The sequence below is a fragment of the Taeniopygia guttata genome, chromosome 4, assembly GCF_048771995.1.
Source record: "Taeniopygia guttata chromosome 4, bTaeGut7.mat, whole genome shotgun sequence".
In the NCBI taxonomy this organism is placed as follows: Eukaryota; Metazoa; Chordata; class Aves; order Passeriformes; family Estrildidae; genus Taeniopygia; species Taeniopygia guttata.
The window spans coordinates 31,754,589-31,779,217 of record NC_133028.1 but is presented as its reverse complement, the minus strand read 5'-3'; the positions used below and the strand labels follow the sequence as shown (position 1 = coordinate 31,779,217).

Genomic DNA, 24,629 nt, shown 5'->3' with positions numbered 1-24,629 from the left:
TTAATTTAAGCAGCACCAAAAAAAAAAAAAAAAAAGCTTTAGCTTGACAACTTAAAATTCCATCTCTGGCAATTGTTAAGAGGAGACTTAGCAATTTGTCAAGCCCCGTCATTTGGAGGGACTGCCACACCTCTTTAATCACTGGCAGTGGTGAGTGACACTGACACCCACACACAGCCCTTTGGCTTTAGCCAAATAAACTACAAAAGTGAAATAGACACTTTAGGCTTAAGAGGTGGTAAGCTCTCTTTAGACTTCTATTTTGCTGGCTACAGCACCTAGCCCCATGAGCCACAAATAATACAGTACAAATTTGTTTCTGTAGCAATAGATTGCTTTCCTGAAAGGTTTCTTCAATAGAATGTTAAGAATATAGACCCTGGATCCAGTTTCATCCATCTCTCAGCTATCTCTAGTAGGAGCCGTGTGGTGACACTTCCCTGCCTTTTCAAGCAGCATACACACAGATTTGAGTATGTTACTGAATAAGTGACAAATTTGGTTTAGGTTTCTTTCACTATGGAAGAAATGTATAAAGGAACATGCAAAATTACTTAAGAGGAGAAACTCTGCAGTGAGTAGAACCAGAAGTTTGCTTAGCATCTTGCACTGACATCTATGTTCACATGGAGCTTCAAATAGCGTCCAGGTGGTGGTGCTTCTTCTCCCCTGGTCTGGTAACTCCATCCCTGATTTAAGCCAAATGCATGGTATGAGGGCAGGAATAAGGAAACCCACTACCACCCAGGCACAGTTTCAGAAAATTCCACTTTTCACTTAAGTCATTTGAGGCAATGGTAAGAACACAACTGCCAGGAAAAAATACAAAAATAAAAGTAAAGACTTGTTTGTTTAGTAATGTACTGAAAGAGCAAATGACAACACCATCCTTTTCTTACAAATATTGGCCAACATCTTGAACATAAAAAGTCACTTTCCAAATGCAAAAGTGTAAACAACCAGCCTTTACACTGTATTTAGTATGTCCGTACCAGTGGAGTTTTACAGCTTGTCAGTTAGTATATTACACCTGGGCTTGCTAGTCAGCAGCATATTTCCTTGATAAACAAACACATCACAGCACTGAAATGCAGAAATATTTATTTTGGTTTCCTTCATTGGTTTTGAAAATTGTTTTGGTTTTTATAAAACATAGAAATAGCCAACACTAAGCAAACATCTGAATTTCAATGTAAAACTACTGCTCTAACAGTTGACTTGGATTTGTGTACCTGAATTGTATACACATATGAAATTATGCTACAGAGTAGTGCATTACAATCACACACAAATCTTAGTGCAAACCTTGTTGTGCTTGTATTTTACATATATCCATGTTTTCAAAAAACAGCAATGAATGTTAATGCAAAACCAACTCTGTTGAGGATAACAAAAGACTTATGCTGTAATAAGGCTTATTTCTGCTGATTTTTCAAACAAAAGAAAATAACTAGTTATTATTTTGCAATTTATCTGGGAATTAGGTACTTATCCCTGAACAAATACCTATCCTGGGCCAACACACAGTTCTGTTGGCATGTATAAATCATTCCAATTGCTGCAAAGCATCAGGCAAAAACATTCTACCTGACCTATTTTGCTATTCAGTGACGAATACTCAGTGGCTCATACATACAGCACGGAAAACAGGTTATGTCAGAAGCTCTTCCACTTACAGAGGGCCTGGCACATTTTCATAAAACACATTTTAAATACAAGTTCATTGCAGGGAAACAAGTGTCTGGTACAGGTGCAATGTTTACCCTGACTGTTAGCATAGCCCATCCTTCTGATTTGGTTTTTAGGTCTCTAGTGTTCTTGCCAGAGTTGGGATCTGCTCATTTGCAGGGCTGGCACCACTCCAGGATGATGCTAATGTAGCAGAGGTTACACTTGCTGAATGAACTGCATCCACACAGTGCAGAACCACCATATGCAGACTCTGAGGAACTTCTATTCATCAGTCTTCTTTGTGTGGAGTGCTGACTGCTACCTTATAGAAGTACATCCCATAATTGGCTGTAGATATAGAGGGGAGATAGAGCTCAGATGCCTTGTCCCAGTTAATACTGGGACCAACAAAGATGTGATACCAGCCATGCAAACTGTAAGGGTTTGGTCTTTTGGTGGGTGGGTGGTGGGGTTTTTCTGAACACCTTAAGTAATTTTTCTGAGGATGCAAGATACTTAGAGGCATTTTCAAAACTGCCAAATCCTTTGTGGAATTGACAACTACAAAACACACTGCAGACAGCAAACATGCTGGCAATAAAACCTTAGCTCCTTGGTGAAGGTGAGTCCCATTTTTGACCAAGGAAAAATTAAATAACTTAAGTATAGTTAGCATTTATAGTTAAGGCTCTTTTAGGAAATTGTAGGTCACCATAAAAACAGTATGCAACACGACTTGACAGTAAGGCAGTGTTCCATTTCTTCAATGTTCCTATGGCAAGTACCCATTTTTGTACAAGTTAATGATTGCACAGTTTCCTTCCCTATTTTTGCTGTAGTCAAAATACAGATATGAAGGCTAACAGTAGACAGACGTGTGCCACTCTGCTCATTCTGTTTGAAGTTACATTTTGGCATTAGCATAGAGTTCATCTATCTGTGACTGGAAGTATTTTCGCAGCTCTGGTCTCTTCGCCTTCAGTGTGGGTGTCAACAGGCCATTTTCAATTGAAAACATTTCAGCGCACAGGACAATGTCTTTCACCTGGAAAATAAAAAGTTACTAGCCAAGCTGTATTCCTTGAAATACAAAAGACTATTAAAAACTTGCCCAGACATCTTGAAGCTTGTCACTTGAAAAATTTTCCAGACACAACTTAAAAGCAGAATTTTTGGAGAATCAGATCATATTAGTGTTGAGAAGTTTAAAGAATTAGGTATTTCATTCTCATAAGCATCATACCTGTTCAAATGACTTCAAACCAGATTCTTTCCCAATTCTCACCATGTCCTCCAGAATGTATTTTTTTACATCCTGTGGATACAGAAATATGTTGTATAGCTTCATGCTTCCATAAGCAGCAACTTGAAGAAGTAGATGCAGAACAGCTAACTGCTCAGTTGGATATGCCTTACCTTGTTTCTGCATAGCTCTTGATAGGAGCCTTCAAATCCCTTTTTCTTGGCCCAGCTAAGCAGAGTATCAGGATCAGGTACCACAACACCTACTAAAAAAGCCTAAAAAAAAAGAGAAAATTGACGAAAATTCTAAGTCAGCAGTTTAGTTCTTACACATTTGGGGAGCATTTCTGATCCTGCTGTAAAGTCAGCAGCTTTCTCTGATGCCTGCCTGAACACAAAGTGCAGTTCAGTACAGCTGAACTGACACAATGAAAATCCACATTTTTTTTTACACTTGAAAACCCCCAAGATATCCAGGCTCTTGATTGGTGTGCATGGGTTTTTCTGTTGTGGTTTTTGTTTGCTTTTTTGGGTTTTTCCCATTGCACACTGTTAGCAATTTATATACAGTCATTAATACACAAATTAGTTCAGTTCCACTATCTGGTGTGAAGCTAAATCCAGAAACATGCTATGTAACTGCTGGAATTCAATCAGAACCGAAATGCATAACGATAATAGTCTACAATAAAAATTTAAATTTCAGTCCCAAAGTTTGGGGTGAGGGGAAGGAAGAAAAGAAGACTTTTCAACAGTCTCCTTTTGCATTAATATTTAATATTACCTGAAAAATGCTTACCTGCAAACTCTCTCCATGGACAAACACCTGTGAAACAGCTTCACATCTCAGGTACACATTCTCTATTTTCTCTGGTGCTATGTACTCTCCCTGGGCTAGTTTAAATATGTGTTTTTTCCGGTCAATGATCTTCAATGTACCATTCTGTTGACAGAAATAACTTTCACTCAGAGGAGGCACTTCAAGTGAAAAACCAATCTACACACCTTAGGCATGCCACCCTGGCACAGTAAAACTGTGCTAGAGCCAGAGAACTGCCAAACTAGATTAGATGGATACATAACCTATTTTCTTCTAACACTAAACTGGGGGAAGCCTCAGCACTGGCACTGTCAATACTTTTTTAGGCCCAGGCACACAGATTCAGTTACAACAGTGATGATCCACAAATTCTTGTATTTCACCAAACTAATTCTGTTCAATACCAAAAGTTTTCTAATCCATTTACTAAATTTCTGCCAGTAACTCTAAAAGTATCATTCCAGCTATGTAAGTTAACTTACTGGTAGCCATTTCCCAATATCTCCTGTGTGAAGCCAGCCATCTTTGTCCAGAGCCTCTGCTGTTTTTTCTGGATCCTTCAAATAGCCACGAAACACATTTATCCCTTTAATACAAACCTGAAAAGAGCCATTTGTTAATATATGCTACAATGAAGGAAAAGTTAGCAATCACTGCTATCAACAAATGCTTTCTCCAATGGTTCTTAATGCCCATTAAAAAGACAAGAGAAAGTTTGTGTGTGTACAGGAACTTCTACTCATGGGTTTTGGAGACCTAACTTTTTCCACTGGTATGAAATACAATAAGAAGCAATTGGATGGATTTAATATCTTCCAGTCTAGAATAGTGTTCCTACCCACTATTTGAATAACTGGGACCTATCAGAAGAAATTTGGTTTTATTTATGTGAAAAAATTCTGCTAGATCCAGAAATACCATCTCTCAGCCTGGCAACATGTTCATTTCAGCTTTGGTAAACAGCAGGGGCATTGTGCTAGAACTAGTGGAGAAAAAACCAGTTGTATATCAAGCAGATGGCACATCTGTTGTCCAAAAATTAGGCTAGAAGGAATTACTAATGCAGTTCAGCAATCAATTCTTGAAAAGCTTTCAGTGCCTACCCAGCATGCTGGTGAACTACAATACAATGAACATGAGGTGTTGTCAATAGGAGTGAGATCAGAGTGTTAGTGAGGGTTCTGACGAGATCAAGGAGACAGTACCAAACTCAGGACCAAAATAAAGTCATATTTTACAAAGCAAGTAATTTCCGTTCTAAAATAGACTTTATCTGGAAGGATACAAATAAAAGAAAAGTCTACATGTCCCAGTCAAGTCAAAGACTGACCCATCAAACATTAATTTTTCACAGCTCCTAAGATCACAGGAAGGCAGTAGGTCACAGCTTTTCCCAGTAGAGAGAGCCAACCACTTATCTGTATCCTGCTAGCTGGCACTGAGACCTCATCTGCATATGCACATATATAGTTCTATTCACAAATTCATTCTTCTTGACTGGCAAAAGTGAAAATCAAGGCTGACAGAGCATAGAATATTGCAAGCTTACTCTCAGAGAACAGGACTAGAAATATTTAACCCAGATGAAAAGCAGAAAATAAGGAAGAATATTTATTTTAGGCAAATGGGTAAGGAGAGCCAATTCAATAGCCATGAGCTTTGAGTTCTGTGAAGCAACTTACAATACTTTTTGTTACATTTAGAATAGTTTATACTGAGGAGGTTCGGCTTGAAAGACTAAGATGGCACCTGATTTATTAAGGGGCTACCATTTTTATTCAAGTGCGAAGTAACTACTAATGCAGCAAACTTTCACATTAAGTGAAAGCAAAACACTTTTAGGAATTTTTTTTAAAACTATTTAACTATTTCTCATTATAAGAATTTATACTTGGCTCCTCTATCAAACCAAGGTCTAAGAACATACTGAACGAGAAGCAAACTTGCTGGAATCATATGCAAGACAGAAGAATTTTGACGCTGTTCTTCACATGGAAGCAGTTTCCCACCACCAAGACCAATTAAATCCTTCAGTATTTGTGGGTGTTAAAGCTCAATTATTTGTTTCCAGTCTCATACAAATTACAACCAAAACAAATAAATATTATAAATCCTTTATAGCCAAAAATTAGTTACTTGCTTAAGCTACTTTTAATTTCTCACTCCCCCAGCTGCCCCACAGCCTCTTGAAAGCATATGAAAGACACCACAGTTAATCTGCTTTTGAGGCTTGGGGAAAATAAATTACTACATGAACATGTGTTCAAAGTATACACAAAGTTAAATCTGTATACACTTCACTTTGAAAAAATATTTTAAAAGACAGCATATAGCATCACATAAAAAGCCGAGTCCTCGAAATGCAATTTGTAAAATATACATGTTCAATTTGTGCAGACTGCATAAAAAGAGTTAAGAATGTGCAGGCAGGCATGATAAATCATCAGCAACCTTCATGGCACTTGATCTCCATTTCTCATAAGCTCACAGCCACTTTAAATTACCTCATCTCACACATCACTAGCTGGGTAACTGGCTATATGCATCAGCTGTTCTCTGGCCCTTGGCAGTAGGGAGGGAGGGAAGCCCTCTGCCAGCATTCTGCTGAAGAGTAGCTGCAGTATGAGCTGGCCACACTTCCCAGCTGTTCCACAGCTGGAAGATGTTGCCTTGGTCATACAGCCTTATGTATGGTCATAAAACCATCTGTTAACCTGTGGGATAACATTAGTATGTAATATACATTACTAGTATATCCCATATAATTTCCTGATTTGCTTCTGTGAATCATTAACTGGTATGGCATGCAGCATCTTAGATTTTAGGTAGCAAGCCATATTTAGCACTTTCACTAAACTCAGTTTTTTCAGGAACAAAAAAAACCATTTTCCAAAATTTCCCAAGAGGCTCATATTGCCTTTCTGAAATTACTTACCTCACCCTCTCCTTTGGCAGCCAAGTAATTCATTTCTTGTACATCAACAAGCTTGATGGCATTGCATGGCATTGGTGCTCCAACATGACCTATTAAATAGAGTAACACTTCAATAGCCTGATGCTTTTTAGTCAGATTCTGAAAAAAATTAGCTGCTCACACACTGAAGAAAGATGGAAATGATTTCTGGTAGCTTAAATTTGCCAGGACTGAAGCATTAAATTCTCAGATATCCCTAAGAATGTTACAAGCTGAACCATGTATTCAAGCTTGACTTCTCTTACAATCAGGATCCTCACTCTACAGACATATTTAAGCAGCAGAAGTCCCACTATAGTTTCCATTAGCAATATTATTTCAGTTGGGGAGCTAGAGATGTAACAGCTGAGGGAAGTGCAAACTCTTGATTCCAAACACCAAAAAATGCCATTTATATTTCCAGTACTGCCTTTATACACAGAAGATTTGTGTTTGATAGAAACTAAAAGGGTTAGTACTATGACCTTCCTTCTTATAAAGCTACTTCAACTTACAAGAACAAATCCTATTAGAAGTTTGAATTACTGAATATTCATAGCTATTTAGGGGTAGCAATGTCAAGGGATCTCTTCAAAATTTTTTTATTTCACTCATCCAATATTATCCTTCATGATGGGTGTTACTGAAGATTAAATAAAGTGATTAGGGACCTCTAAAAATTTCAGCAATCCTAAAATTTAACAGACAGGTAGATAGCCGAACATTATACCTGCAGTCCAGTCACCAGGCAATGACAGGGAACATCCAGCTGTGCATTCAGTCTGTCCATAACCTTCATAGAACTAAAAGGTGAAATCAAAATATAATCTAAGACCATTACTTTTCAACACCAAGTTTCTTCATTAAAATGCAATTAATATTTTGTTTCTTTTCTTCTAATTGTTTAAATTTGAGTGTACCAAAACCCTCAGTATCTTCTAAGAAAACCCTGAAATATTAAGACAAAATTTTAGGTGCTAATATTACACCTTCAGTTCCAATATTTACTCAAAAGTTTTGCTCGGTTTCACCTGACACCTGTTTAGATTAAAACAGAAAACAGTAGAGGAAGCAAGAAAAATTACAAACATAACACTAGCAGTGACTTCATTCACATAACTTAAAAATAGGTTTGTCTGAGACAGCCAGAAATGGAATCCCTATGCCTCATGACAGCTCTGTGATTGCTATACACATGACAGGCTTTCCTTTTCTATGCAAAATGCATTGTTACACCAGTACACCACTGAAAAACTTCTGGAAATTATGGAAGCTTGATATTTTAGATCATTTTTGCTTTCTATCCTTGAAACTTATTTAATTTCAACACATTTGTTCTATTCTATGACGTCACTGTCCAAATTTTACCTCCTAAAGCATATACTTTGAGGAGGCTCTGAAAATAAATGGAATGTGTGCAATTTGATTCACCCCAGCCTCATCTTCAAAACAGCAATACTACAATACTATCACATTGATTATTAGATTTTCTGCAGTAGTTACAAATACTTCTGTCAGCAAGGCAAACAGAAGTATTTGTAATTAAAATTAAATAAAATAGGCAATTTATTGCTTTCTGCAGCCCATGAAAAAAAATCTTTCCTCTAAGACAGGTCAGTTGGTTACTTCAGTGAAAAGACTTTGGGATGAACATAGAAATTGCAGGGGACTGACAGAAAGCCAGGAAAAGAGCATGCACTTATATAGTCTCCAAGAATACTCGAAAGAATCATCCATATAATCAGACTACTAGAAAAGCTCTAACAAAGCTGAAGCCAGGTATTAAAATATTTAGGGTTTAGGACTAAGGCCAGGCAACTCACCTGACAGCCAAGAGCTGTTCTCAGGAAGGTCAGTACACTTGCAGACACAGGTGCTGCTCCTGTAATCATCAGCTTTACTCTTCCTCCCAGACTTGCCTACAATAAACACAAGATACTGTGGACACCAAAAGCATTTTAGAAATATTTCCAGAGTCATCTTATATGACACCCTTAGCCACTGTTCACCTACAGTCCCACCCACAAATGTTAGGGTAAAAGTTTAGTCTTCTATTGCAAGCTGTTTTTCTTGAAGTGTTTCTAGTCTCATTAATGGCTGGAAGATACGGAACCTCAAACATACAGTAGCTGTACTTGGTGCCACTGCAATGCAGACTCTGCAAAAAAAGAGCTTAAACCATGGCCGTATGGTGATGGCTTTATATTTAACTGCCTTGTATCTGATTCTAATACATCCTGAATGACATAAAAAGCAGCAACATAGGCATGTCTTACAGCCAAGGTTAAGGCCATAGCAAGTGAGTGTCAGATATAATAGCAGGCATGACTTACTAGTGACCAACAGGGAGAAGACAGTGGGAGCTACAGATGGCACTATGTCATACTTAGCATTCTTCCTTCAGAAGGACAAAGTTTGCTTTCAAAGTGGTAAGAGAAAAGCACCAAACTGATTCACAGTGACTTCCTTAATACAGTTAGCTGATACTATGACAACTAAGGGAATTGAACAAATGAGGTAGAAAATAAAAAAGACAGCTCTGATTTTTAACTCTGAGTAGACAGGTAGTCTTAACTCAGTGAAGAAGCCATAGGAGATTTTAACTATTCGAATGAAATCCAACACTTGCAAAGTTTAACTTGGAGGCTTTCAAGCATACCTGTATTTTACGGAAGATGACTTTATCCCAGAAACTGTTATTTCTAACTATACCACTTCTGAGTTCTGCTTCTTTCCTCTTGGAAGCAAAGTCCAGCAGCCACCTCTTTAATGAAGTATCTGCCTGCCCAAAAATCTATTAAGAAAGATGAACTATGGTTAGAATCCTCATAGACCACTATTCCCTTTTTCTTACATATGCATGCATACAGACTCTTCACAGTGAAAACCAAATAAATTAAAACAACTTTTATTGATAGGCATCTTAATTCTAGTACGAAATATTTGTGCATTTTTATTTTGACCTCAGTTCAGGAGTTGAAATCAGCACTTAACTAATTCTTGATATCCATTAAACTGTGTGATATTGTTTCAAAGCATAATTTCTTCATTAAAATGTATGAATGAAAATGGATGGTTTACTTCTCTATTCTAGTATCATCAAAATTCAAATTGACCATAATCCTCAGCATTTGCTGAAAAGAACCCTATCATAATACATAATGTAACACAGGGTGTTGTGAGGATATGCAGGTTGCTTCAGAAACACCAAACGGAGATTTGTCTTGCATATACAAACTTGCACTTTAGATCAGATTTCAAAGGCTCCTTCTAGTTGTTCTTAGGAAGCCAGAGAGCAGACTCAACAGTAACCCACACATTAGTGTAATCATTTGGCAAGAGGAGACTCGGTATTATGACTGAAAGCATGCAGACTGCAGCATTATGCCCCCCTGCCATGCCAGTTCCCCAGCTTGCTGGCTTCATTTGTTAAGATTACTGCAAGGGTGGGTGAGGCTGAAACAGTGGAAGCCTCTGGGCACCAGACTAAAGAAGCAAGAGGAAATAATGAGAATAAAGTCCGAAGCTTTTTGCTTCTCCAATTCCAGTAGAGAATGTTTGAGCAGAATAAGGAGCTACATTTGAAGTACTAGAAGCTGGTCTCAGGTTGTCCTCACCTCCAAATGGATTCCAGTTGCACTATTTGTTCCTGAGCCAAACAGAACCTTGTGTTTCTTGGTGTTTCTCTAGCCTTATGATCAGAGAAATTTCCTGGCTAAAACAGCATAGACAGCTCTGCCATTTCTTTAGCAGTCATAGATTTATTATATCCTTTGGCTCCCCTGGCTATATCCTAAAAGGAGCCAATCATCCATATGCAAAAGGCCAATTAAAATCTGAAGCTCAGGAAAGAATTTACTTTCAAATTCCCATCTCAGTTAACTGTGAGCAGGCAAGCAGCACACACAGGAGAGTGGGGCTACAGACGTCTTCTCGCCAGCACTCCCAACTGGCTGGCTGACAGTTCTCCCAGCTAGAACACACTCTGGCTGCCATGTAGGAAGTTTGCGTGTGTCCATGCAAACATAGGCAAACACCTGACTTTGGTTTGCAAATTCCACTCCATGAGTCAGATGCTAAAAGCGTGGTATGTGGATGCCAAGCCTCATTTTCATGTTGTAGACTAGACTTAAAATAACTTGCTCAGAGCAAAACACTAAGTCATTAATGAAGATAGCGAGAATCAAGTCCCCTCGTCAGACTTCAACACTAGTATTTGCTGCCTGAAAGTATTTTAATGCAGTATTATCCCCTGCACTTTCAGCTCTCTTTTAGAAAGAGATGCACACATTTGTTAATATCCCAGGCACAGTAGTTACTCCTACTCTGGCAGCACAAACTTTATGGAGTTTCTTAAAAGACCGCACTCATGCCTGTAGACTTACCTTGTCAAACATTCTGTTCAACAGTCTTGGTACTACAGGAAATACAGTTGGCTGCAGTGTTTTTAGGTCATCCATGAGTAGTCTGATATCCCCTTGAAAGAATCCTATCCGGGCTCCATGGCACAGAACCACACACTGTTAGAAAAAAGTAAACACTCTGAAAACGCAGGAGGTACAATGTATTCCAGCTCTGTATGTATGACAGTCCTGTGCAGTGGAGATTGACCTTAAATCCTGTCAACTTCTGGACTAGTTTTGCAGCATTCTCACACTCTAAGATAGTACTAGAAAGATCAAGTAGCAAGACATACCTAGTGTGCACAAACCCCACTTTCAAGCTTAGCACAAAAGCCTCTATCCAAAAAGGGCAGTTGGTCAAATAAGGTAATGCCAGTGACTTAAAAGCTAGCCAAAGACTGATAAGGAAAACTTCTCCATTTAAAATACTTAGCAAGCTTATTTAAAAATATTAGACTTGTTTGTCCCCTGCTTTATATCTAGAGATTCTGCATTTATAGTCAGGACATGCTATTTACTATAACAGTGAAGATTTCTGCCTACTTGCTACTTCATTTCCAGTCCTTGCACTCTCGTTTTCCTTCTCATTTCACAGCACTGATGTGAGCAGAGGACTTGTTCTTAGGCAATAGAGCTTATTTCTGCATAACTTCAGACCTACACCAAGGTAGGCAGACTTAATCCTGTTGTGTTCTATATTTTCTGTCTAGAAGCTTCACCACCTACCTTACACCCCTCACTTTCTTTTCTCCTATGTTTTTACTGTTTAACATCTCTTCTCTCCTTTGTGTTTATACCTACCTGCTTTTATTTCTTCTGCTTCCTCTGTAACATCTGCTCCTTCACTCCCTACTATACATCCTCTGATCTACTGCATAAGACATGCTAAAAAGTCACTTCGCCCCTCTACCTATACATTGCCACCATCTGCTAAAAGCAGCAAATATATCAGTCCATAAAGACTGAGCAGCAACTTTACTAAGTGGGAACATATTTGTCAAGTCAAGGTCATTGACCCTCTAACTTCCATATGATGCCAAAACAAAGGAAACATCAACTTTAAAACAGAACTGTAAAGACTGGTTCTCACAGAGCCTGTGTTCACACCCCAAACAGCAAGGAATCTTTTCTCCTTTTCACCAAAACTGTCTTGGGTAATTTCCTAATGCAGCTATACAACCTATTGTGTACAGGCCTCAACCAGCCGAGGAATACTGCAATCTCAACACTCTTTTCATTTTTTCTTTTGAGATGGAAGTTCTGATCCTGTTTCTACTGCATAATCAAGAGCAGAGCTGTTAGCTGTACAGCTTGTATGTTCTGGTGCAAGACAGGGGAGTAAAACAGACACTGAGGTATAACTGATATCAGAATGACCAGGAAGAAGTGCTGAATGCTCAGAGGCACCTGTAGACCTCAGTTGTGTACTATTCCAAATCTCTGCAACATATATACACACACAGAGACAAATACACACACAAAAAAACACACATACGAAAATATACACTTCTGCATATATATACACACAGAGAGACTTTTAGTAGAAAATTTGGAAAAACTGAAGTCACACAAAAATTTCTGGCTTCATATGCATCCTCATGCTTGCATGAATACTCCTTCTGTAAACTTTCAACATATGTACTTGCAATCTCACCTGAGGAAGAGGTGTTAACTCACCCTCAGGAAGTGCAGTTAATTAATACATGAACTTCTTACATACTGTAGAGGCACAATGGAATTGCATCCATTCAATAAAGCACAGCACCCAAACAGGCCCAGAGATCTTCAAGACTGCCAGCATTAAGACAACTGCAGCTCTTTCATTCTCAAAAATTAAGCCTCAGATTTTGTTATATGGTGAAACAAATGATCCAAGAGAACTTCAAAGTTTGTCATTGAAATGGCTTTAAAAGCCACTTCCATTTCCTGGAAGAAAATTCCCTGGAAACAAACTTCCTTCCTCTTTACTGAAATTTCCTGGAAGCAATGGTGAGTTTAACTTAAAATTAGTTTTGTGTAAACAAACAGGATGCCTCCTTATAAAATAAATTTTTGAAGTTTGCAGACTAAAGAATGGCATGGATTTTTTTAATAATGCACTAATACTGGAGAGAATTTCTAGGCAGTTTACATGTTCTAAGGGATTGCCCCATGTTCTAGAAAACCAGAGCTAGCTCTAAGGTTAATGTTTATATTTTGGCATGAAAACCAATTGTCTAGTGCTCATTACATACTGCTAACAGGACACTGCTTTCCTGAATCTTACTTCAAGCTTTCATACACATCTACAAGAGCCAAGAAGGAAAAGCATATTTCACCTAGATGTATTCTATAAGAAAGTAAGCTTCTCAATAATTTAGTACAACAAACAGATGCTTACCTCAACAATTCTCTCAAACATATGAGCCAGGGGCAGGAATGATATCAGAACATCATCAGAAGAAGGCATAAATGATTTCTGGAAGTGTTAGCAAAAAGTTCAATTCTCATTGGGTCTCTATTTTGCCTAAGTTAAAACACAACAGTAAAATCTAGCATCTACACCCTAGAGCACAGCTCCTGCTTTAGTTTTGTTTGTAATGGAGATACATTGTTTCTGCTGTTTGTCTTTACTCGTGCTAGAAAGTCATTGCTGTAGTCTTTCTAATTAAAAAAAGACAATCTTGTAGAGTTGAGTACAGTGACCAGATTATTACAATTTATCCCTCATAAGACTCTGAAGAGAAATAAATTCTCATAGAAACCACAGAGTTCCACTGCATATATTGGGAGGGTAGGGGGACAATAGAAGTTAAAATAGTATTGGTTTGAAAAAATACAATTTCATCTTAGATTAAGAAATTTGTTTATCTAATTTACCCTAAGGTTAATATCAAAAGTACTTTACATGAGCTAATTGTGAGACCAATGCTTAATCTAAAAACAGTATTCCTTGCACTAATGAGAAACACCATAAGCCCATGGCAGAATGTAATGTACATTGACATCAGGATCATTATATCACTTTGGCTACATCAGAACAGATTGTAAATCTGCTGGGTTTTTGACCCTGACAGAGTAACCAATAAACACTGACTTCTGACTACTAGGCATAGAGTGCTGCCAAGTTACATTTTCACTTTGATCTTACCAAAGCTTAAGACCAAAGTTAGAGATTTAGATGCTTGTTTTACTCATGAAATCATTTCCCCTCAAGAAAGTCCACAATCTTTTCAGTTTACCTCTGTAGTTTTCACAAAAGCTGAAGTATTGCTGACTATGTTTTGATGAGTGATCATAGCTCCTTTAGGGTTTCCTGAGGAAGAAGGACATCAGAATTCAACAGTGAAATTCAGATCCTTGAAGTTAAGGTAGCAGTGGCAAAACTAATGTGATAATATTCTTTGATATTAATACATTTCTTTGTGTATCAGTTAAACAAAACACTGTTAAGAACAGCTGGCAACCGTTAAGTAATCAGTTTATGACAGAGACTTATAACTTCTTAAGGTGCCCAAAGCTTTAAGAAATCGCCATGTTTTCGGATATGTTTCTCATTCAAAGTTCAGCTCTTCTGTGAAAATGCAGCTACCAAGTCCAGATTAATTTCTGTTCTCACATCTGTTTTAAAAATACAGCTTGTTGCTGCATTCTTTCCTTATGCTCCATGCCAGTGGGTATGAACTTCACGAATGTCAAGTGAGTGACATCTAGATAGTCTGTTTGGGTCTTACAAGGTTGCTTAGACCTATGGAAAAATTTTGCTGATAAAGTACAAAAAAAGACTATGGAAGAACTGATAGTCTGAGGTCTGATACAGAGCCCTTATTATTATGTAAATACAATTTATTTATTTCCAAGCCCAAAAACTTAACACCTCCACCCCCCAATACTGCAAACTCCATATTAATAAACAGGAGAAAAAATTTAAAAACCCAAGGGAACTTTACCGTAACACTACCCCAGCTACTACTTCTACTTGCCAAAAAGGAGCAGTAGCAGGGGGAAATCTTGTGGAGAGGGAAGAAAAAGTAGGAGGGCTTCTGAATTAATTTTGCACATACAGAATAATAAATTCTACATAACACAATGCAGTGTACCTGTTGTTCCACTGGTGAAACAGATGACTGCTAGATCTTCTGGCTTTGGAGGCTATGAGAGTTAAGAAAGTATTAGTATGGTTAAGACAGCAAGGGAAAATATTTTCCTGGACAAAACATCAAGGTACTAGTGTTATTTCTGAGCTATGGGAGATAGGGAGATCTGCTAAAGAATGGTGTTTAAGATAGGGAGTTTGATCTAAAGAATGCTAACCAGCTTCACATTGCCATTTGAACCAATTTCACACTTACCATAGGTTTTTGCCTGTGTGCTCTTCCTAGCTCCTACAGAAAGGAGAAGAGAGAAAATGTGTATACAAACACATATCTTCCTTGCTTTAAATTTATCAAACATTACTAAATACCATAATACTTCATTATTTAGACTCTCTGTTAAGGCATTTTAACTGGTTTAGCAACCCAGTGCAGCAAACCCTGCCCATGGCTGAAGGCGGATGGAAACCAGATGATCTTTCAGGTTCCTTCCAACCCAAACCATTCTGTGATTCTCTGGTTAACATAAGAGTAACAAAAGTCTTAAAACACATTTCAAAAACACGTAGAATAACTACCATGCTCTACAAATACAAAAGTGATAATTTTTCTTAAACTCACAGGGCTTTTCTTCAGTTAATAAACTAGAGGTCACTCCCTAGGGAAGCTCAAGGTTATGATAAGACAACAGACAGTCCTATATCTCATGCGGAAGATGTGCCACCAACAATTATTGGTTAAATGAAGGAAGATTCTTCTCTTGCTTGCTTGGAGCAAGCACCTCCAAGGAAGACTGAATTTCACTGCTGGTTTGAACTCCTGTACAGGAGAAACTCTCATCTATCTTCTTCCTTAGTTACCCAATGCTACCACTGATGTTAGGGTTCTTTAGGCAGAAGGGAAAGAATACAAAAACAATCCTTTAACTACCAAGGATATTGTGCGTAAGAGGAAATACTTGCAAGCCAATGTTCAGTATCTATGAACTTAAAATTTCAAATCAAGACTTACCACTGTCATGCCTACTTAAAACTAGAAAACAATACTAGCTTAAGAGCTTATGCAAGTTAAAGAGGACCTTCCATTAAGTGTATCTTTGGAAGAACCATTTGAGGACAGACATCAACTTCACCACTGCCCTTTACATTCCAAATACACAATAATAGCATATGCAGCCCTTGGAGCCCCAGACTTCTTTAGTATCATGTACCTCTTAGACTTACCCAAGGAGGTTTAAGACAAAGGGAATGTCTGGAAACAGTTAGCATTCCCATACCTGTAGGCTTGCCTTTTTGAAAGGGAGCATTATGCAAAGATTTACCACTATGGCAACACATCTGTCTGCTCAAAACAGCACCTCCAATTAATATACCATCACAAGGCTCAGTACCCTCCCTACAACATGCTTTGAGTAAAATCTGGGATCTACTGAATATACAGCTAAAAGTCTCCAGACACTTGTTTTGGTCTCTTAAAACAAAACTCCACCATCTCTTCCTGTTAAAGAGTCATTTATTCACAGTTAGTCAGCTACAAGTAACCACATGATACATACAGATATTGGGCATCAGAAACTAAGCTGATGGCTTCTAGGGCATACACAGAAGAATGGTTCATACAACCGTTCACAGCTAAGCAGTAAGCTCAAGGCAGAAGTGCAGAAAACAACTACTCAAAGCTAGAAAACAGTAATTCTAGTCTAATCTAAGCTCCTAAACAGCTCATAGTTACCTTTCAGGACACACTCTAAATCTATATCCCCTCAAAAAAACAAGTGACAAAACTTCCCTGTTCACTGAAGAACTATTACAATTATCTAAATTTGCCCTTAACTTCTTGTCAGAGATCTAAACAAAAGGCTCTTAGAACACCTATTACTTAACACTTGACGTTTGCACTAATGAAATAAGAGCTATACAGTACTACTGAACATTACTACTTAAGCATACAAACATTTTTTGTGAAGGCAACATTTACCCTCAGTTTTGTTTTTCAAAAGCTAGAAGATCCAATAGAAAGCATCTTCCTCTGTCAAAAACTACAGTTCAACTCAAGGAAAGAATCTCATTTTAGTCTAACAACTTACAGTTGGGCCACTCTTTTTCTAAATTTAACCCAACCCTTTGGCCAGTAATCTGTGAGCCATTTAACTCTAGCCCTACTTCATATTTTTAGCCCCATTTTAACCTGGCAGTCTTACTGAGGCCAGCTTGCCAGTCCATCTTCTTTTGAAATAAGGTGTGCTGACATTTTTGTACCTTTACCAGAAGGTGGCCCTGTTAACATAGCTGTCTTAACTGCTATGAAAACAAGTTCAGTGAAATGAGGCATTTCAGTGAAATGAGGCATTTCACACCAGTTATTGACACCTGTACAAGACAAGCACATTTATCTGGAGTTACTCAAAGTCTAGCAAGCCAAGCCTTCATCAGAACTACAGGCTAAACCCTATTTCATAATCTCAGAGCAAAGATGTACTTTATGCAATTTGATCCTGGAAGAGGGTTCTGCAGATGAGTGAAGTTATGAAATAAACTTGCATAAGAGGTCTACGCAGACAAAAACTACAAGCAAAACTAAGATTTGACATCAGGTGGTTAATTAAAATGATTTCTACTTCCAAAGCCTGAAAGCTCATTCCCCTGTAACACCATCACCTTATCCTCTAAGAAGCTGACTGACATTTTCCTTCTCTACCAGAAAGCATCTTGTAAATTCAGGGTACAGGGAAAAGTGGCATTTTTCACAAGACCAAAGCCTACACAGGCTGTTCTTGAATAAGAATTTCTGAAATATTAGTCATAGTATATAATTATCACATTATGCTTCACATGGGCAAGCCTTAACACTCAGATCTAGTGTTCAGTCTTGGACTATGTTAATAAGCCTTCATTCTGTCATCTTGGCATATCCACTTATATACTTTGAGCATTGTGAAATACCATTAGCAAGTTGTTTTCCTCCTATTTTTTTTATATTTTTATGTAAACTTCAATCCAAGAGATAGTTAAGGATTTTGAAACTAATCCATGGCAAGTAAACGGGATTAAAGCAGTTAAGCAGGTTAAACATTCTTACCTCTATTTCTCTCATGCTGAAGATTTCCACACCACACTTTTTACCACGTTCCACGAGATCCACACCAAAAGAATCCATGATAACAATGGTGTTGAGTATTGGAGTTTCTCCCTTTTCCACACTGGTTAGCAGAAGTCTGGCCTTGTCAGGTTTGTCACAGAAAACCAATGACAAGTCAGCTGATGAAAAAGAACTGTATTATCAACATGACAAGTTCAGTTCAGACTAGATCCATAAATACTTCAGTATGCTGCAATGGAAGGCTTTTCTGAAGAAGGCTACAGTTCTGCCCTCGCTCAGCTCTGTCACGATAAATTCAATTGCTGAGCTACTGAAAGTGTCCTACCTTTGTTCACAATGTATGTAATAGCTTCAGCTCCCAGTGTATCATAGAGTGGCACCACCACCATGGAGAATGCATAGCATGCCTGTTCAATGATGACCCACTGCACAAAGAGAAGAGATGAAAGTCACTACGTTTTGCTTACTGCAACAGACCTCCAAGAAAAATTCATTTTTAAAATCTAACAAGGAAGCTGATAGGACACAGCTCACATGGACAAGTCTTTCTAAAACCTGACAGTTTGTATTGTTTTTTCACTTTGAAGACCTACTTGATTTTTATCTGTGGAAGGAAGAAAAAATCCCCAAATAATAAAGAGCTATAGGAAAGAATCCAATAAAATTCAACCTTATCCCTAAAAGTCATATTAAGTACTTTTGAAAAAAGCAGTTAATGTAAACTGTCGCCTTCATTTACCTACTAACAGAAAAGCTTTGAGCAAGAGTACAGTATTTTATTGGTTTTATGTTACTGAGGTAGGCAAAGGTTTCAATTTTCCTTATTACCCTGAATCAGTGAAGGACTCATTTATGTCTTGACCACACATTAAATTTATATACACATAGTATTCTTACCCCTGCATTATGTGCATCTCATTTGATGGTCAGACATGCAACACATGCAATTAAAGTAAAAGTCCTGTGGAGAGTCAGCCCCAGAAAGCTTCTCAGCATTTCTCAACACTAACAATTCTCCTTTATAGGAATCAAATATGAACACTTCTATTAAAAAATTACATCCCTGCAAGCTGCAGCAAGGATTTACCCAATAACAAGTACAGTACTGAATAAACACAATGAATGTTGCAACCTTATGATGTGTTGAGTTATGCTTTACAGCAAGCCTATTTTCATCCCATGTACCATCAAGGAAAGACAGTAAATTCTTTTTTTTCTGATAGTAACTCCTGGGTGTAGTTTGTAATGAACTAGCTACACCAAAATACAGAATAACATACAACTTCTCAAACAGGAACCTCCAGACAGACATATGAAGAGGTGAGTGGAAACAGAACATTTCTGATTTTCCCATCAAAGACTGACAAAAATTCTCAGTACTTTTAGTCAGTCCCAATGACAGAACAAAACAGCATGCATCTTTAAACTAACCAGAACTTACAAGACTTACACTAACAGGGGTGTTTCCCTTCCCCTCCCTCAAACTGTTACACTTTCCAGACCTTCTCAGGACTAGCAGCTACCTCACCCCCACGATGACAAGTTTAAACATGACTGAGCTGATTATTCCATAAAATATCTAATAGAGACTAAGTTGCCAAATCTCAGTTTTACAAGCTGTTTATTAGGGGGCAGTTTCCCCAAGTACTCTATTGATTCAGACAATCTTAAACAGGAAACTCTTCAGATAGCATTCATGCAATGGGCAAGCTGTACACCTCTTGTCCAAAAAGACTTCTTATAAAACTAGTACAAAGCCAGCTGACAGGTACCTAGACTTTCATGGAGGCATTACACATATTGGTAAGTCTAAGCCACATTTATAATAGCCATGAAAGGGTCCACTTGCTAAACACATCCTCCAGGAATGTAACAAGGGAGCAGCTGTGCTGCTGTTCAGCACCCAGAAGTTTAGAAGTTATTTTAATAGGGTGGGGGTCTACTACAAAGACTTCAGAAGCTGCACAGAGTGATAAAAGCTTCCTGTTTCAGACTCAAAAAACTCTTGCACATCATTCTCAACAGTACAACCAGCATCTTTATTTTCTGGGCCACCAAGACACTTTTTTTCCATTTTGAATTTAAAATTATGAGTAAATGTAAATATCAAACCATGACACTCAAATCCTCTAAAAGCCCAAGCAAGCAACTAGTACTAAATATAGACAGACTTTCAGCTTCTTTTCTGACATGGTTCTGATCTTCTTTTAGGGAAAGCCATACTTCATTGTTGTATTTTCTCTCAATCCAAAACAAAACCATCCCATTTCCAGAAGAGATGACTGTTTTCCAGGAACTTAAAGAAAGTAATACTTTTATTTACAAATCCAAGTTTTGGTTTTGCTAGGATTTTCCCCATTAGGGGATTTCCCCAGCAGTTGATCCCTGAAATAAGAAATGTGAATAATTTCACAAAAAAAACCCCTTCACATATTCTCCTGTCTGGATTAGTAATTATGATTGGGATGTCACAACACCCATCCAGTAGTTTTGAGAAGGGAAAATCCCAGATTTAAAACTGCTGGTTTAAACAAATCTTTTCAGCTCATTCCTGACCCAACTCAAACCAATACAATTTAAGCATTTTATCTCTGTGATCCAAGAGCCAAACTCCATGCTCTCCTTTCAAAATTCACCAACCCAGCAAAGACCTTGAACATATGGAGCTATAAAGAAACAATTCAAATTGGCACCACAGAAAAATATGTCTCCCTTTTTTACTTCCAGTTCATGTCATATGCACAGGAAGCTAAATTGTAGAGTCTGTAGCTCCATGTCATTTAACAGCTTCCTAACTGAATATATTCCAGCCTTCTTTATTACAGAAATAAATCTACAACTGTTAGAAATAAATTTCCATCAGAAAAACCCAAAAGCCTGGGAGTTTCTTAGGGTGTAGGGTGAGAAGAAATAAGGAAGCCAGTCACTGGTCATACAGCTTGCATTTTATTGACAACAAGAGACCAAGGCACTGATAGAACTTCTAACCCTGTCAGAACTGTGGATGTCCTTTGATAGTGACAAGCACAAACGGGAGCATTTAATCAAGAGGGACAGCATCCTTTTGATAAAGGGTAAGAAGCAGTCCCTGTCTTAATACATACAGGTTTACACTGAACTAGCTCAAACTACTAAACACAAACCTAGTTCAGAGAAATTCAGTCCCATTAAACAGATTTAACAAACACGTCTGGACAATATATACTGAGTATTTCATGATGTTTTTAGAAAGGGCAATCTAGAACCACTTTATGGCTTAAAATGGATAGGCACTATCACCCTGAATATCCCCATGGTTGTCCCACGTAATTTTAAATTGTGCCACTTGCAGTCTTTCTACCCATTTTTATTAAATTAATTTCCAATTTTTGCCAGAAATTTAGCTTTCCCGTCCCAGAATCTTTGTGCCCAGGACCTCTGGAAGAAACAGAATTATCACCTTAACACATTTTTGTTCAAGTATTTAATCACTAAGTGTTCCTTGGTGTTTTAAAAGTTTAAACACCTCCTTGTGACCTCCTCTCACTTTCAACTATCTAGGTTCTCCAATGTTACTTTTTAACAGAAACCAAGTAGTGTTTACATTCACTAGGAACTACATTCACTTCCTATTAAACAAGCCACCTCTATAACATGGAAACAAGATAATTAGTTCAGTTCTTCTGAATTCACTGATTTTTTTTCTGCTCTCTAGCCTTCTGCATTTAGCTCTAGGGGAAAAAAATCCCAACCAAATGCAACAATATATGACTTTAACCATTGTGTCAACTACCAGTTTTGGTTCTTAGCTGAAAGGTGCTATGTCTATGGCTCAGTATCAGTCTTTAGGCTTTTCCTGACACCAAATGGGTTCTCTGTAGGGAAGTACACTGCCAAGAGATAAAGGAATAGGCCATTTTAGTAACGGCCAGACCACAAATAGACAAAATGTTAGTTTAATTACCTCAGGTCTGTTTTGTGAAAAGATTCCTATATACTGAACATGAGATGGTTTGAAGCCTCGGTGGAGTAATGCAGAACCCACATACTCAGCTCTGTCTGAAACCTGAAGAGACAAAAAAAGAGGGAGAAGAAAAAAAGAGCAAGCTCATAATTGCTAACTCTCCTCAACAATTATTAAGTGGTATGAATGTGAGAAGGTTTTTAGGCTATTTTGGATGCCCTCTGTGACTCTGATAAGCTAAACATTGCAGTGCCATTACATGGCACTGATTTTGTAATTGTTACACTCGCACTCAATATGCAGCATATGTCGACCCAGTCAGACATGAAAGTAGTAAGTATAAGTTTAGAAGTTCAGCACACGAACACAGAAAAGGCTGATTTGCTGTATCTGTGTTAAACTCAAGAACTGACCTCAGAACAAAGAAACATAATATTTCTGTTTAATCACAGGCATTACATGCACCCTCCTTTTACTTCATTCTGTGCCTATAGGAATAGCATTTCTCCCTCCAAAAAACAAGAGAACAAGGAGGCAAAACCCACTTAGTTCTATTAACCAAGCTTGGGAAGGCAATTATCTAAATTCTTTCTATATAGCACATGGACTTGAAACCATATTAGTCACATGACCCCAAAAGCAAAGCTTTAATAAAAGAGGCTGCACCTAACAAATTTGCAGCAAAGTCACCTTGGGAAAAAAGTGAGGTCTGTTATACACAGAAGGTGTTTAATGACCTTAACAATATGCAATAGGCAAGGTTTATGCAAATTTGAAGACCAACTGATTAAATCAGGAACAACCTAAGCGTGCACAGCTGTTAATGGAGATTTGCATACAGATACTTGCAGGGATCAAGATACAGCATGCTGCTAGTTAGAAGCAGATCTGCTAGTACCCTATACAACCACCACTCAGATTATGGAGAAAAGGTCAGGATGCCCAAACACCACCCATAGATAGAACTTCTCCTAGTGTAAAGATACACCTCTTGGAAGCAAGCACAGTCTGAGCCCCTGAATATTACTTCAAAGCTGCTGCACCTAAGTTCTAAATAATTCAGTACTGAGATGCCAAGATAACAGCTTTATTTCAGAATTTTTTGGGGCTTAAAAAACAAGTGCAGGAGGTGCTCTTTTTCTCTCCCTTGCACATATATAAAGCTGCTCCTTTAAGACACTGTAATAGAAACTAGAATCTTTCTGCAATATTCTGCCACAACTTTAAAAAATATAAATAATTCAAAATTTTTATATCACATTACTGGATGTTGTATCAATGGTTTCAGCAAGCAAAAGCAAGTCTAGCACTAAGAGACTACTTACCTCTTTATAGGAGATCCATTCATATGGTTCATTTGGTTTTCTAACACCAAGACACGGACCATTATCTAAAACAAAAAAAAAGTTATTCAAAATTCACCCCAAACTCCTCTGTCCTGACAGCACTCTTAATGTTAAGTCCCTAGATTCACAGCAGACACTTTCAGATGACAAATGGGGTTTTTACAGGGGTGCAGGGAAGGAAGCTGAGAAAGGACAGAAGCAACAAAGTTGGTTTAGGCCAAGGAATACAGCACTGACTTTATTCTCAGAACTGTTTCACAAAATAACAGTTTAATTTGTCCTCAAGAAAATCCACATCCAATACATTCAGCATATTGCCAGACAGAGATCCCCTAGGCCCAGCTGCATTTCAAAAGAGTTCAAATACGTAGTTCTTGACATATTTAAAATATTATCTTTAATTTTAGACTTACTTGATACTTGTAAACCCCTTTGGAAAATATCGTAAACTGTTCTCACATCATCATAGTAGTATGTCAGCAGTTCATCGCTGCTGAGAAGAGAGGACCTTCGAGCATGCTCACTGCCCTAAGAAAAGCAATTAGAAAGGTTAGACACCCTTGTTAGCTGTAAATGAATGGGAATTGCTTGAAGGAATATTCTTTTTCAGAGAACTTGAGAACTATGCAAGGTTTTCTGGGATATTGTTTCAAGACTCAAACTGCTCCCTACATTACCAAAAACCTGCCAAGCAAAATTTTATTCATCAGCCACCTATGATAGCACAGAACAAACGAGAATAGTAAAGACTAACAAGGGGCATTTTGTTAAAAACACTTTCTTAAGAAATATTTTACTCTATTGGTGCAGTATAGACCATAATTAATTTCATCAGGCTTTCTAAATCCAGCCTCAGAGCTGTCTAGACAGAATATTAACAATCCCAATATATTTTTCTAATTAGGATTATAGAACCTAATCACACCTCAATATGTGGTTTTAAACCCTAAATTTTAAGCATGGTCACCAACACCCTGAACAAGTGTTCTCATAAGCAAAATATTCTGTTCCTGATAGAGTCCTTTAATACAATTAAAAGCCACATCTTACAAAAAAGGGCCTCCTGATTTATTTAAATG

General features: G+C 37.8%; 1 protein-coding gene across 3 annotated transcripts in view; it reads right to left on the bottom strand.

Moving 5' to 3' along the window:
- Positions 1–1,084: 1,084 nt before the first annotated feature.
- ACSL1 (acyl-CoA synthetase long chain family member 1) overlaps positions 1,085–24,629 on the bottom strand; it is a 37,904-nt gene continuing 14,359 nt past the window's right edge. For all 3 annotated transcript variants that reach the window (XM_030271250.4, XM_030271252.4, XM_030271251.4), the window contains exons 3-21: positions 23,964–24,078; positions 23,530–23,594; positions 22,205–22,306; positions 18,587–18,686; positions 18,241–18,419; positions 15,421–15,453; positions 15,169–15,220; positions 14,311–14,384; positions 13,470–13,547; positions 11,072–11,206; positions 9,346–9,480; positions 8,510–8,605; positions 7,417–7,489; positions 6,669–6,757; positions 4,216–4,332; positions 3,713–3,856; positions 3,088–3,189; positions 2,915–2,986; positions 1,085–2,716 (exon numbers count right to left, since the gene is read on the bottom strand). In XM_030271250.4, coding sequence (XP_030127110.3) covers positions 2,576–2,716; positions 2,915–2,986; positions 3,088–3,189; positions 3,713–3,856; positions 4,216–4,332; positions 6,669–6,757; positions 7,417–7,489; positions 8,510–8,605; positions 9,346–9,480; positions 11,072–11,206; positions 13,470–13,547; positions 14,311–14,384; positions 15,169–15,220; positions 15,421–15,453; positions 18,241–18,419; positions 18,587–18,686; positions 22,205–22,306; positions 23,530–23,594; positions 23,964–24,078 — 1,902 coding nt within the window. In that variant the 3' untranslated portion in view covers positions 1,085–2,575. The remainder of the gene's footprint in view (positions 2,717–2,914; positions 2,987–3,087; positions 3,190–3,712; positions 3,857–4,215; positions 4,333–6,668; positions 6,758–7,416; positions 7,490–8,509; positions 8,606–9,345; positions 9,481–11,071; positions 11,207–13,469; positions 13,548–14,310; positions 14,385–15,168; positions 15,221–15,420; positions 15,454–18,240; positions 18,420–18,586; positions 18,687–22,204; positions 22,307–23,529; positions 23,595–23,963; positions 24,079–24,629) is intronic.